Raw genomic sequence first — 14159 nt, 5'->3', positions numbered from 1 at the left:
TTGAGCGGGGATAATAGGCGTGCGCGATGTTATTCACCGGCACAACGCAAGGGGGCGCGAAGTCGCTAGGAGTAGTTGGTGGGTGTGGTTAGTGGAGTGTTTATCCTCCGGTTACTTATAATGACTAGAACTTTTTTTTTTATAATGACTAGAACTGGAGTCGTATAGATGTACGTACTTCCTCAATCAACCGCTCTTCATGCTGCTCCATCTTCGCTCGTGTTTTTAAAAATGCCGGTCGTGAAAACAAAAACTGGGAAAGTAGGGAAGCGGAAGTGCGTGTACAGCGGGTAGAGTGGACCAATCAGAGCCCTCTTGTCTGCGGCGCTGTCTGCGAGGCTTCTGCGGTGGTCACAGTTTTTGGGAGGTGCGCGCAGAGCGTCTGCGAAGGTGGGGGGGCTACGCAGACACTGTCTGCGACACCGTCTGCGAGGACTGGGTTGTCAGCATAAATTGGCCTTAATTCTGTATCTTTTGTGTATTTCTATGTATTTTTGCATTGCACATACTTTGTAGTGAATATACATCTGTATATTGCGCTTAGATGTTCTTTTAAAGTGCCATTCCACCATTGGATGTATTCTTTGGCATAAAATACAATATATTTTATGACAACATGACTAGACGGAGAAATCTTTTAGCTTCAAAATGATATATCAAACATAATTTTTTGACAACGACAAGTATATTAATTTTGCGACCAAAGTCACCTACCCTTTTAATTTCCGCGCGTGATGTCATCGGCAGGTTCCCCTTCTTGTGTACCACGTGTCGGTCTATTTTTAGACCAGGAAACCCCCAAAGTGAGAGAGTCATTTCTCCTCGTATATGGGGGCCAAAAAAATTGCGAAAAATTTTGAGTTAATCTTTCAGTTAGCTAGATTTATTGGTATTATTTTTATCGCGTTCTATCCGACATTGCTGATAATGTGCGCCACATCACGTGGTACACAAGAAGGGGAACCTGCCGATGACATCACGTTTCACTACCGCGCGGAAATTAAAAGGGTAGGTGACTTTGGTCGCAAAATTAATATACTTGTCGTTGTCAAAAATTATGTTTGATATATCATTTTGAAGCTAAAAGATTTCTCTGTCTAGTCATGTTGTCATAAAATATATTGTATTTTATGCCAAAGAATACATCCAATGGTGGAATGGCACTTTAACAATCATTCACCAAAGGTGAAGTGACTATCGGTGAATAATCACTGAGACGATATCGAGGTTATTATTCACCGATATTCACAGAGCCTGAGGTGGATAAGAGTTTAAGTATAAATACACCGGTGATTATTGTAACTTTTTAAAAATTGTATTAAAAATGATTTATTTCAAACTTCAAAAGCAGCATGGAAACATAACGGTGCGCAGACTTGTCGCTTATCTATGCCGACTGGCACAAAATACTTTGTTTTGAAACCGATAAAATACACTACCGTTCAAAAGTTTGGGGTCACTTTGAAATGTCCTTATTTTTGAAAGAAAAGCACTGTTCTTTTCAATGAAGATCACTTTAAACTAATCAGAAATCCACTCTATACATTGCTAATGTGGTAAATGACTATTCTAGCTGCAAATGTGTGGTTTTTGGTGCAATATCTCCATAGGTGTATAGAGGCCCATTTCCAGCAACTCTCACTCCAGTGTTCTAATGGTACAATGTGTTTGCTCATTGCCTCAGAAGGCTAATGGATGATTAGAAAACCCTTGTACAATCATGTTAGCACAGCTGAAAACAGTTGAGCTCTTTAGAGAAGCTATAAAACTGACCTTCCTTTGAGCAGATTGAGTTTCTGGAGCATCACATTTGTGGGGTCGATTAAATGCTCAAAATGGCCAGAAAAATGTCTTGACTATATTTTCTATTCATTTTACAACTTATGGTGGGAAATAAAAGTGTGACTTTTCATGGAAAACACAAAATTGTCTGGGTGACCCCAAACTTTTGAATGGTAGTGTAGATCACAATTCCATCTTAAGGCCAATTTATGCCGACAACCCAGTCCTCGCAGATGGCGTCACAGATGGCGTCTGCGAAGCCCCCCCCCTTCGCAGACGCTCTGCGCGCACCTCCCAAAAATTGTGACCACCGCAGACAGCCTCGCAGACAGCGTCGCAGACAAGAGGGCTCTGATTGGTCCACTCTACATCTGCTGTACACGCACTTCCGCTTCCCTGCTTTCCCGGTTTGGTTTGTTTTCACGACCGCCATTTTTAAAAACACGAGCGAAGATGGAGCAGCACGAAGAGCGGTTGATCGAGGAAGTGAGGAAGTACGTACATCTATACGACTCCAGTTCTAGTTGTTATAAGTAACCGGAGGATAAACACTCCACTAACCACACCCACCAACTACTCCTAGCGACTTCGCGCCCCCTTGCGTTGTGGCGGTGAATACGCCTATTACTCCCCGCTCAACGATAAATTACAACTGTCTGCGAAAAGCTATCTGCGAAAGCCTTGTTGCAAGAGCATGCAGAGGCCTTTACCTTTGAATAGTTTTAGATCAAACTTCATAGCATCTTTAGTGCTTTTAGGAACGGCATTTTCTTTCATAATATTTCGAATTCTTCCTCGCTTACAGCGATGAAGCAATTGGCCGCCATTTTGCAGAGTCGCTCAGGGTGATTATCAAGAATTAGTCCGAATTATAGGAAGCGCGTGTGAGTTCCTATAATCACCTCTGTATTTGTACTAAATACAGCGCCCTGCACAATTATTGGCACCCCTTGTTAAGATATGTTCTTAGGCTTCTAATAAATTTATTTATTTTTTTTAAATAATATAGGACAACGATGCAAAAAAAAGAGAAAAATCCAACCTTTAATTCAAGTGCATTTATTCAGTGGGAAAAAAAATCCCACATTAAGAAATAATTCTTTTACATGAAATCATGTATGCCACAATTATTAGCACCCCGATGTTAATACTTTGTACAACTCCCTTTTGCCAACAAGACAGCACTTAATCTTCTCCTATAACATTTCACAAGATGGGAGAATACAGAGAGAGGGATCTTCGACCATTCTTCTTTGCACAATCTCTCTAAATCATCCAGAGTCCTGGGTCCTCTCCTATGCACTCTCCTCTTCAGCTCACCCCACATGTTTTCAATTGGGTTGAGGTCTGGGGACTGAGATGGCCATGGGAGGAGCTTGATTTTGTGCCTGGTGAACCATTTTTGTGTAGATTTGGCCACATGTTTAGGGTCATTATCTTGCTGAACGACCCAGTGACGACCCATCTTTAGCTTTCGGGCAGAGGCCACCAGATTTTGATTTAAATGTCCTGGTATTTCAAAGAGTTCATGATGCCATGCACCCTAACGAGGTTCCCAGGGCCTTTGGAAGAGAAACAGGCCCACAGCATCACCGATCCTCCCCCATACTTCACAGTGGGCATGAAGTGCTTTTCCGCCTACTCATCTTTTGTGATGTATTAGAGTGTTTGTTGCCAAAAAGCTCTATCTTGGTCTCATCTGACCAAAGCACACGGTCCCACTTGAAGTCCCAGTACCGCTTAGCGAACTCCAGACGTTTACGTTTATGCTTGTAAGTGAGAAAAGGCTTTTTCCGTGCATGCCTCCCAAACAGCTTGTTTGCATGTAGATAGCGCCTGATGGTTGTTATGGAGACTTTGTGACCCCAAGATGCTACTCTTTGATGCAATTCTCTAACAGTGAGCTTTGGAGAACTTTTTACTTCTCTTCCCATCCTCCTCACTGTGCGTGGTGGCAAGATAAACTCGCATCCTCGTCCAGGCTTGTTTGCCACTGTTCCAGTTGTTTTAAACTTCTTGATGATTCTTCTGACTGTAGATATGGGCAGGTGTAGGCGAGCGGCTATTTTCTTGTAGCCATTGCCTGACTTACTGTATGAAGGTCGACACACATCTGCCTTACTTGAATGGTGTGTTCTCTTGTCTTTCCCATGTTGAAGAGTGGATAAGAGAAATAGGCCTCTGTGTCGCATCATATTTATACCCCAGGGCAGGGCCGTTGACCGCTTTGGCTGGGCCCGGGACAAAATGCTCTGAATGGGCCCCCCCTAACAACCCCCCCCCCCCCCCCCCCGGGCAAACCCACACACACACACACGCACACCTCTCTTATCCCAGTCTCTACTCACTCCAACCCTTAAATGACAGGTATTCAAAAACCATTCAACCGGTCAACAACCATTTCATTTTAGCATTTCAACATTTTTACGGTTTTAACATTTTAACAAAAAAAAAGCCCAAAACCAGCAACCTCACACACATTGTGATCCTGTGAAGTAATCCCCAATTTCACTGAATCTTTCCCCCCTGTACTGTAACGGAATAAGCGGTTACTGTTATTTTGTATCCTTTAACCGAACGCCATTAAATGTATTCTGTTACACCCCAAGCCTGCATGCGACAGTCCCCGCAATGCCTTCCTAAACTCATGGATAGTCTACTACAATCACGCGATTGGGGTGCTCTTGAAGGAGCAGTGATGGATGGGGGATTTCGGGCAGGGCTGGGGGCGAACATAGTATTGAGGTATTTCACTCACGTGACCAAGTCATGTGACGCTGCCATTTTGGACGGCACGGCTCGAATCAGTTTGAATGCGAGGAAGGCGACAAACGAAAAACATAAAAGAAAAAGGAGTGAGATGCAGAAAACACCTTCACTATCCAGCGACGTAGGGCATTTATAGGGCGAGCAGAGGGAGAGGTATTTGCAAAAATTGAGGTTAGCAGGCTTAGAGAACAACGTTTACCTGCTTCCACCAGGATTGTTCACTGACGTACGGAAGTACACGAAGCCCTCGTCTTTACCTGACTTCGGCCCACATGATCTGTATACCTATGTCGTTAAAAACCCATCGCCATACACAGGTATTGATCTGAAAGCGTATACGAGTTTGGATGCCTACAAATATTTTGTGTCAGGCTGGGTAACATGCCTACATCAGCGGGTCGTCCCTGGAGCCGGTGGTCGCCATCTGATTACAGCTAAGGTTTGTTCACATTTTCATTTACTTTCGGTCCTCAGGATAAACAAAATGTTATTAAATGTCATTGAAATAACTTCTTAGTCTGTTGAGACATGGCCCGTTATAAATTTGCTGTTACCAGGCAATGACCAAGAACTGTATTATTAGGGTCGGTGTAGTTGTAGCAGTGTATTAGCAACTAGCTGTTAGCACTAGCTAATGTCAACAACATCGTAGCTGGTATGTTACTGTAGCAATATTTACGTTCAGTCATTTGGATTACTGTTAAAACCTTTCAGTCTCAAGTTTTTCCTTTACTGGATTTACTAGTTTACTGAGCTAGCGCGCTCGGCCAAGCCGGGAGCCATCGCGCGCTCTCCGGCCAAGCCGGGAGCCATCGCGCGCTCTCCGGCCAAGCCGGGAGCCATCGTGCGCTCTCCGGCCAAGCCGGGAGCCATCGCGCGCTCTCCGGCCAAGCCGGGAGCCATCGCGCGCTCGCCGGCCAAGCCGGGAGCCATCGCGCGCTCGCCGGCCAAGCCGAGCTCATTTGGAACATATTACTGTCAGAGGTGTTAGGTTTTCATTCTGATGTGTGCGCGATTCTCTGTTCCTCAGGTGACCAGTAACTCTTTGGCGTCTGGATCATCAGACAGGGATGTGGCGCTTCCTGCTCCTTCCCGTCGTGCTGCCCAGAACTCGTCAGGTACACGGATCCAAATTAAGTTCAGTTATAAAAGCAGTTAACTCCAAAGAAATGCCAGCCAATCTGTGCTTTAACTGCGTTATTCTCTGTAGTAGTGACGGAGAGCAGTCAGCCGGTGGACATTAATGACGCAGGGGGAAGAAGGAAGAAGAAACGCAGGACACGGGCAGTAGACAGCTCCATAGGAACATTCAAAAGTAATTCCTCTAAACCAGTTTGTCCATTGTCCTACATGTGCATGGATCGCAGTTCCACCATGATGGCTTTTTGATATACAAGGTAGCTGTATTGAGTTTCTTCCCAGTATTTTGTTGCTCCGGGAACACTTTGATATACCTGAAGAGCACTGAGGAATCCAACATATCTTTGCACAGGCTACAAAAATGTATGTTTTTATGTTATGATACAGTGTCTTGCAAAAGTATTCATCCCCCTTGGTGTTTTGTCGTATTACAAGCTGGAATTAAAATGGATTTTTGGAGGGTTCGCACCATTTGATTTACACAACATGCCTACCACTTTCAAGGTGCACATTGTTGTTTTGTTGTGACAAACAATAAAGATGAAAAAACAGAAATCTGGAGTGTGCATAAGTATTCACCCCCTTTAGTATCTCATCTCATCTCATTATCTCTAGCCACTTTATCCTGTTCTACAGGGTCGCAGGCAAGCTGGAGCCTATCCCAGCTGACTACGGGTGAAAGGCGGGGTACACCCTGGACAAGTCGCCAGGTCATCACAGGGCTGACACATAGACACAGACAACCATTCACACTCACATTCACACCTACGGTCAATTTACGCTACGTTCACACTGCAAGGCTTAATGCTCAATTCCGATTTTTTTGTGAGGTCGTTCACATTAACAAATATATGCGACTTGTATGTGATCCTCAGTATGAACGAAAAGCGACCTAAAAGTGTTCCGCATGCGCACTGCAGGATACGACGACGTCACACGCAGTGAGCATGGCCAGTGTTTACGGAAGTAAAACCGCCCGGTTGCGGTATGACCCATCCAATCTAGCTTGAATAGCTGCATCCCCCCAAATGGAAATCAGCTCCCTAACCTCTGCGTCCTTCCATTGAGAAGATTCAGAACCTTCACAGCCCGAAGCGTCCCTCGCATTGATGTCATGCGCAGGGGCGCAGATACGTTTTTTGAACTGGGGGGGGGACAAAGCTGCCAGCAAACCAACCCCAACCCCGATATGCCTGTCAAACTTGTTGTTAGTAACCATAGCAACCAAGCTCGAGCTCGCAACCTGTGCAGTCTGCGCAGCTCAACCAACCGAATATCAGTCTTTGTTTTGTTTTATGTGAGTTGTTGCAACTATATGTATACACTGCTGTGCACCTCAATAAACCGAATGGTAATTAGTCTTTTGATTTTTCCGTGAGGTTTGCCTTATGCAAAGAAAGACAGCATAGACGTTTTTTCCTCCCTATAAGTGGGGGGGACCGAACGAGGTGAATTTAAATATGACTCGTCCCACCCTCTATCTGCGCCCGTGATTATGCGCCATGTTGTTGTAACTTTTTTGAGAGACCCGCCGCCTACTTCAGCGCAGAATAGTGACGTTTGTGGCTTGTTGATGACGTGTAAGTCGGATGAATGTGACCTGGCGGTTCAGACTGAAGTCGCATATGAAAAGAGCGGATAGGAATCGGAATTAGCACCACATATCCAAACGGCCTGGGTCGGATTTGAAAAAATCGGATCTGTGTCGTTCATATTGTCAATAAAAGATTGGATACAGGTCACATATGGGCGAAAAGATCGGATTTGAGTCACTTCAGCCTGCAGTGTGAACGTAGCCTTAGAGTCACCAGTTAACCTAACCTGCATGTCTTTGGACTGTGGGGGAAACCGGAGCACCCGGAGGAAACCCACGCGGACACGGGGAGAACATGCAAACTCCACACAGAAAGGCCCTCGCCGGCCACGGGGCTCGAACCCGGACCTTCTTGCTGTGAGGCGACAGCGCTAACCACTACACTACCGTGCCACCCCTCCCCCTTTAGTATAAAACCACTAAATAAAAGCTGGTCTGACCAGTTCACTTCATAGGTCACTAACACTACGTTCAGACTGCAACCTGAAACAACCCATATCTGATTTGTTGTGAAATCCGATTTTTTTGTTAGGCCGTTCACATTACCAATTATATGAGACTTGTATGCGATCTCCAATATGAACGGAAAACGACTCAAAAGTGTCCCGCATGCGCAAATTGACACGTAATAAGCACATCTACGTAATACGTAAACAAAAAAAAAAGCGCACTCTTCAAGTTTGCAAGTAAAGCATGGAGATGAGGCGGGACCTGGCGATGTGGTTTTTGTGGCGGCGGCGGAACTCGCACAATAACCTGGTATTGTGGAGGCGATTGAGAAGCAGGAGGGCAAGGGCTTTGGTCCAGGCGCTGTGTGGGGCCGTGGCAGCAACCTCCGTTGAAAGGAGGGTATGGATGCGGAGTCGCAGCCAGGAGTGGTGGGATGTTGACGTGCTGCGCTTCTCTGATAATGATTTCGTCAACAACTTTCGGCTTACGAGAAACACCTTTACCTACATTATTGTTGTTTTCCACCAAAGAGGCGGGATTAGCCAACGCAGAATAGTGACGTTTGTCTCTTGTTGATGACGTGTAGGTCGCATGAATGCGACCTGTCCGGTCAGACTGCAGTCGCATGTGAAAATAACGGATATGCATCGGAATTAGGACCACATATCCAAGCGGCCTGGGTCGCATGTGAAAAAAATCAGATCTGTGTCGTTCAGATTGTCAATAACAAATCGGATGCAGGTCGCATATGGGCAAAAAATCAGATATGGGTCGTTTCAGGGTGCAGTCTGAACATGGTCTTTATTGGTTGATTTAAGCTCCAACTGTGTGCAATCAAAGTGTCACATGATGTCTGTATAAATCAGCCTGTTCTGGAAGGACCCTGACTCTGCAACATTACTAAGCAAGCAACATGAAAACCAAAGAGCCTCCAAACAGGTCAGAGACAAAGTTATGGAGAAGTATAGATCAGGGTTGGGTTGTAAAATAATATCCCAAACTTTGAATATCCCAGGGAGCGCCATTAAATCCATTATAGCAAAATGGAAAGAATATGGCACCACTACAAACCTGACAAGAGAAGGCCGTCCACAAAAACTCACAGACTGGACAAGGAGGGCATTAATCAGAGATGCAACAAAGACACCAAAAATAACACTAAAGGAGCTGCAAAGATCCACAGCGGAGACGGGAGTATCTGTCCATAGGACCACTTTAAGCCGTACACTCCACAGAGCGGGGCTTTATGGAAGAGTGGCCAGAAAAAAGCCATTGCTTAAGAAAACACGTTTGGAGTTTGCGCAAAAGCATGTGGCAGACTCCCCAAACACATGGAAGAAGATTCTCTGGTCAAATGAGATTAAAATTGAACTTTTTGGCCATCATGGGAAATGCCATGTGTGGTGCAAACCCAACACCCTGAGAACACCATTCCTACAGTGAAGCATGGTGGTGGCAGCATCATGCTGTGGGGAAGTTTTTCATCTGCAGGGACAGGAAAGCTGGTCAGGACTGAAGGAAAGATGGATGGCACTAGATTAGATTAGATTAAATTCAACTTTGTCATTGCACATATCACAGGTACAAGGCAATGAAATGCAGAGCAATTCTGGAGGAAACCTGTTTGAGTCGGCCAGAGGTTTGAGACCGGGATGAAGATTCACGTTCCAGCAGGACAATGACCCTAAACATACTGCTAAAGCTACACTGGAGTGGTTTAAAGGGAAACATTTAAATGTCTTGGAATGACATTGTCAAAGCCCAGACCTCAATCCAATTGAGAATCTGTGGCATAACTTGAAGATTGCTGTACACCAACACAACCCATTGAAGGAGTTGGAGCAGTTTTGCCTTGAGGAATGGGCAACAATCCCAGTGGCTAGATGTGCTAAGCTAATAGAGACATACCCCAAGAGACTTGCAGCTGGAATTACACCAAAAGGTGGCTCTACAAAGTATTGACACTGGGGGGTGAATACCTATACACGCTCCAGATTTCTGTTTTTTTTTTCATCTTAATTATTGTTTGTGTCACAATAAAGAAGCAATGTGCACCTTTAAAGTGGTAGGCATGTTGTATAAATCGAATGGTACTAACCTTCCAAAAAGCTATTTTAATTCCAGCTTGTAATGCAACAAAACAGGACAAACACCAAGGGGGATGAATACTTTTGCAAGACACTGTATGTTATACTGTGCAAGTCATAAACAAAGAAAATGATCCCATCTGTTTTGAATTTGCTGACATATCTACTAGTCCAGATAGCATGGAAGAATAACAGAATTCATTTGCACGATGTTGTTTTGCGTATTCCGGATCAGATGGAGAACAGTGATGTTAAACTGACCGTCCAAAACAAACTGGTTCTTGTGTCGCAGATCTGTACAGGCTCACTGACGAGGTGCTGGGGCAGGGGGCGTACGCTAAAGTTCAAGGATGTGTGAGCCTGCAAAGCGGCAAGGAGTACGCTGTGAAGGTGAGACGTCACGTTATCGTCAGAGGTCAACACAAACTTTAAATCGATCCATGTTCAGTGCTTGAGATGCACTAATGTACTATGTTATAGATGCATAATTAATAATCTGTTCATGTGTGTGGACTCAGATCATTGAGAAGATTGCTGGCCACAGTCGGAGCAGGGTGTTTAGAGAGGTGGAGACATTATATCAGTGCCAAGGGAATGAGTAAGCGTTTCATTAGTATCCTATGTTCCTCACAGTTGTAGTTAATTGACTTGTCATTTCAGGGTTGCGTTAAAGCATATACGCAGAGCCATGGCCTCACTTTCATTTATAAATGCCTTGAGACCTCAAGAATGGCGCAGGAATAGTTTGAAGCGTTAACAATAAATCTAATATAGTAATTTTTACGATTAAAGTGATTCATATAGGTAGCGGTCTGAGTGAATGACCTTGACGTCCGTAACGTCACAGCAGGAAGTCTATCGGTCTCATCGCCATTTCCGCTATACTAAAAACACAGAGCTGACTGCAACTCCGATCCTCCATTTTGAGCTAATTTATCGCCATGCCACGTAGATGTGGTGCTGCACCCGCCAGCAACACGACAGAAGGTGGATTTACGTTGCATTTATGGTCCAAGAATGTTCAAACTGCAAAGATTTGGACGCATTTTGTGAGATGTTCGCAGACACATTGGACGGTTTCAAAGTGGTCTCTCGTCTGCTCTGCACATTTTACTGAATACTCGTACGAAACCTCTGATCTGTTGAGGAGCGTTGACTATAAGCCCGTATTGAAAGAGGGTGCAGTACCAACAATTAAAGGAAAAGAAAACTACAAGAAAAGGAAAGTCTCATCTCATCTCGTCTCATTATCTGTAGCCGCTTTATCCTTCTACAGGGTCGCAGGCAAGCTGGAGCCTATCCCAGCTGACTACGGGTGAAAGGCGGGGTACACCCTGGACAAGTCGCCAGGTCATCACAGGGCTGCACATGGACACAGACAACCATTCACACTCACATTCACACCTACGCTCAATTTAGAGTCACCAGTTAACCTAACCTGCATGTCTTTGGACTGTGGGGGAAACCAGAGCACCCGGAGGAAACCCACGCAGACACGGGGAGAACATGCAAACTCCGCACAGAAAGGCCCTCGCCGGCCATGGGGCTCGAACCCAGACCTTCTTGCTGTGAGGCGACAGCGCTAACCACTACACCACCGTGCCGCCCTAGAAAAGGAAAGTATTATTATTATTTTTTTTTTAAAAAAAGGAAAGTTCAGTTGCACCAGTCCTCCCGGAGTGAGCCGAGGGTTGTTGGTAAAACCCGGGATGTAGCCGGACGTGACGTATCGCTCAGGCAGGGACGTCCCCGCAGTTGTTGCTAAAACCGGTTCCGTCCCAGGTTTTAGTAATTGCCTGAGCCGAGCAATAATGGCGGAGTACTCAGTATAAAGAGAGAGAGTGGAGCAGCCGTCTGATTTTCTCCGCTGGATATTGCTGCCATCTCGCCCTTACATGGAAGAAGCGAATGAACAGAGAACTGAACGAGCAACTGAAAATCAGATTGTTTCGAAACAATCGGCCACAAGATCAGCCTTCAAGAAGCGGATAAACTCCGACTCTCATTTGGATTGAAAAAAAAACAATGTTGTTTACCTGCACTTACATTAATCCATGTAACTTTTTTTTTTTTTAAAGATTTTTTTTGGGGCTTTTTTCACCTTTTATTGGATAGGACAGTGTAGAGACAGGACAGGAAATGAGTGGGAGAGAGAGACGGGGAGGGATCGGGAAATGACCTCGGGTCGGAATCGAACCTGGGTCCCCAGATTTATGGTATGGCGCCTTAGCCACCTGAGCCATGACGCCCCCATAATCCATGTAACTTGTATTGTGTGTTTAAGTTAGTGGTATAAGATTATTTAATTTGCTTCAGAATGTGATTGTCTCAGTTCATCTGATTATTTAAAGAGCCTTTTACGTTTTATCAGTGAAAATGCATGCATGTACATGTGTGTTGCATAAGTTATAGCACCGCTCCTGTTTTAATGAGAGTCAACCCACAATCAATGAAGTCAAATCAGTCTTTGAGCAAGTCGGTAACGGGATTTCTTACTTTCACCATAAATTTTTATTTACATGACTTTGGTCTGTAGCTGTAAAAGGCCTCGGCCTTAAAACCGGTTCCCGCTGTGACGTCACGCACTCAGGGCTGGCTGGCTCAGCGGGGCAGCTCCAATGCCAAATTTGCGTTCGATTTTAACTCTCAAAAATATATTTTTTTAAGATTCCCATTTACGCAGCATACAAGAGTCAAGGATGGAGATACTATCCACTCAGAAACTTATTTAAAAATAAAGGTTCTGCGTATCTGCTTTAAGGAACCGACACCCGTAGTAAAGCCTCTTTTTACATTTCACAACAGGAACATTCTCGAGCTCATTGAGTTTTTTGAGGATGACGGCTGCTTTTATTTGGTGTTTGAGAAGCTCTGTGGAGGTACAGATCTCTAAACAAAGCTACAACCAGATCCTTTTAAAGCTTGTTGAAAGAGCTGATTCAATAATCGTTACTTATTTTAGATTCCTCCTTTGTGTCTTTACCTGCTCACCCTTTTAGGCTCCATTTTAACACACATCCAAAGGAGGAAGCACTTTGATGAACTGGAAGCCAGTCGCGTTGTGAGGGATATTGCTCAAGCGCTGCACTTCCTACACACTAAAGGTATTATTTCCTCATGTAGCTGACCTCAATAATTTAATGGAACCGTCTGTTTAACCATATACTATACACTAGAGCTGTTAGATAGCTCTAAAACCGAGTTTGGTTGCAATAATTTAGAAAGTTATACAAGTATGCAAATAAATTTAAAAAAAAAATCATTAAGCCTGTAATTTTGGATGTACGGAAGCCGAGAGAGGCCCTTCATATAATCTTTTTTTATTCACCTTGTTATCCCGAAATAACGACATAATTAATTCAGGCTCTCGAGAAAACAAAACCGTTATTTCGAGATCTCGAGAAAACAAAACAATTATTCCATGATGTCGAGTAAACAGCTGAGAAATGGTTCATTCAGGTGCGCCAAGAGACTTGTGATATGCTGACTTTGGGGCTATTTCTCATTCTGTATAGACGCAACTTTGGTCATTAGAATGTCTGGAATAATCGATCACCTAATAAGGCAATATTTTGATCAGGGGTTGACACAGGGAGAGATTGCATTAAGTCTTTTAATAAGGGATAATTTCAAAATTAGTCCGCGGCACCTCTGCAGAAGACTGGCCCGGCTTCGTCTCTACCCACGGAGATACAGTGTAGAGGTCTGCGCGGGACAGAATTTTCAGTCCCGCTCCCGCAAAGAATTATGATTTTCAGTCCCGCTCCCGCCCGCGCCTGCCATATTTTGTCCCGCTCCCGCCCGCAAATCCCGCATGAGCCAGACGTTCGCGTTATTTCTCACGAAAGTTCTTGTCATTGGCTTGGGGAATTAAACATGCTGAGCTTAGCTGAGCTCTCCACTGACCGATCCTTCATTTATTGTAAGTTTATTGTTTAGACTCTGACATTCTGCTGACACATTCCAAGTTGAGCGCTGCATGCGCTCATGATTGACAGCTCTCGCTTTGATTGACAGCTCTCGCTTTGCGCACTCGCACTCCCACTTCCGAGTCTGTGGCGTTATGATTCCAACCGCGATTTCATTCTCCTCTCATATGAAGTGTTGCGCAACCACAACCAGCTCCTCAGATTATACACTGTCTATTTCTAGCTTTAAATTGAACAATCTGTGCGATACACAGTCCTTTTTAATACTTTTTAATACTTGGGACTAATACTCTTGACTTTTTAACGGTAAATGTACCCCTTTTTAAAGCAGCACTTACTTCTGAAGCACTGTGAGCTTCACTAGAGGAGCTCTGTTCTTCTGCCATGATCGGAGATCTCAAACACGGA

At 44.5% G+C, this 14159-nt stretch overlaps 1 protein-coding gene across 2 annotated transcripts in view; it reads left to right on the top strand.

The window, feature by feature from the left end:
- mknk1 (MAPK interacting serine/threonine kinase 1) overlaps nucleotides 1-14159 on the top strand; it is a 47689-nt gene that overhangs the window by 20188 nt on the left and 13342 nt on the right. Inside the window, exons 3-8 of one of the 2 annotated variants that reach the window (XM_060941689.1) lie at nucleotides 5582-5669; nucleotides 5765-5866; nucleotides 10115-10212; nucleotides 10341-10420; nucleotides 12628-12701; nucleotides 12822-12926. In XM_060941689.1, the coding sequence (XP_060797672.1) occupies nucleotides 5582-5669; nucleotides 5765-5866; nucleotides 10115-10212; nucleotides 10341-10420; nucleotides 12628-12701; nucleotides 12822-12926 (547 nt within the window). Of the gene's footprint in view, nucleotides 1-5581; nucleotides 5670-5761; nucleotides 5867-10114; nucleotides 10213-10340; nucleotides 10421-12627; nucleotides 12702-12821; nucleotides 12927-14159 lie in introns of both variants that reach the window. The other variant, XM_060941688.1, reaches the window with a different exon arrangement.

This window comes from Neoarius graeffei, chromosome 15, assembly GCF_027579695.1.
Source record: "Neoarius graeffei isolate fNeoGra1 chromosome 15, fNeoGra1.pri, whole genome shotgun sequence".
NCBI classification, from domain to species: Eukaryota; Metazoa; Chordata; class Actinopteri; order Siluriformes; family Ariidae; genus Neoarius; species Neoarius graeffei.
Note: the sequence above shows the minus strand (reverse complement) of the source record. Positions and strands in the feature narration are given on the sequence as shown.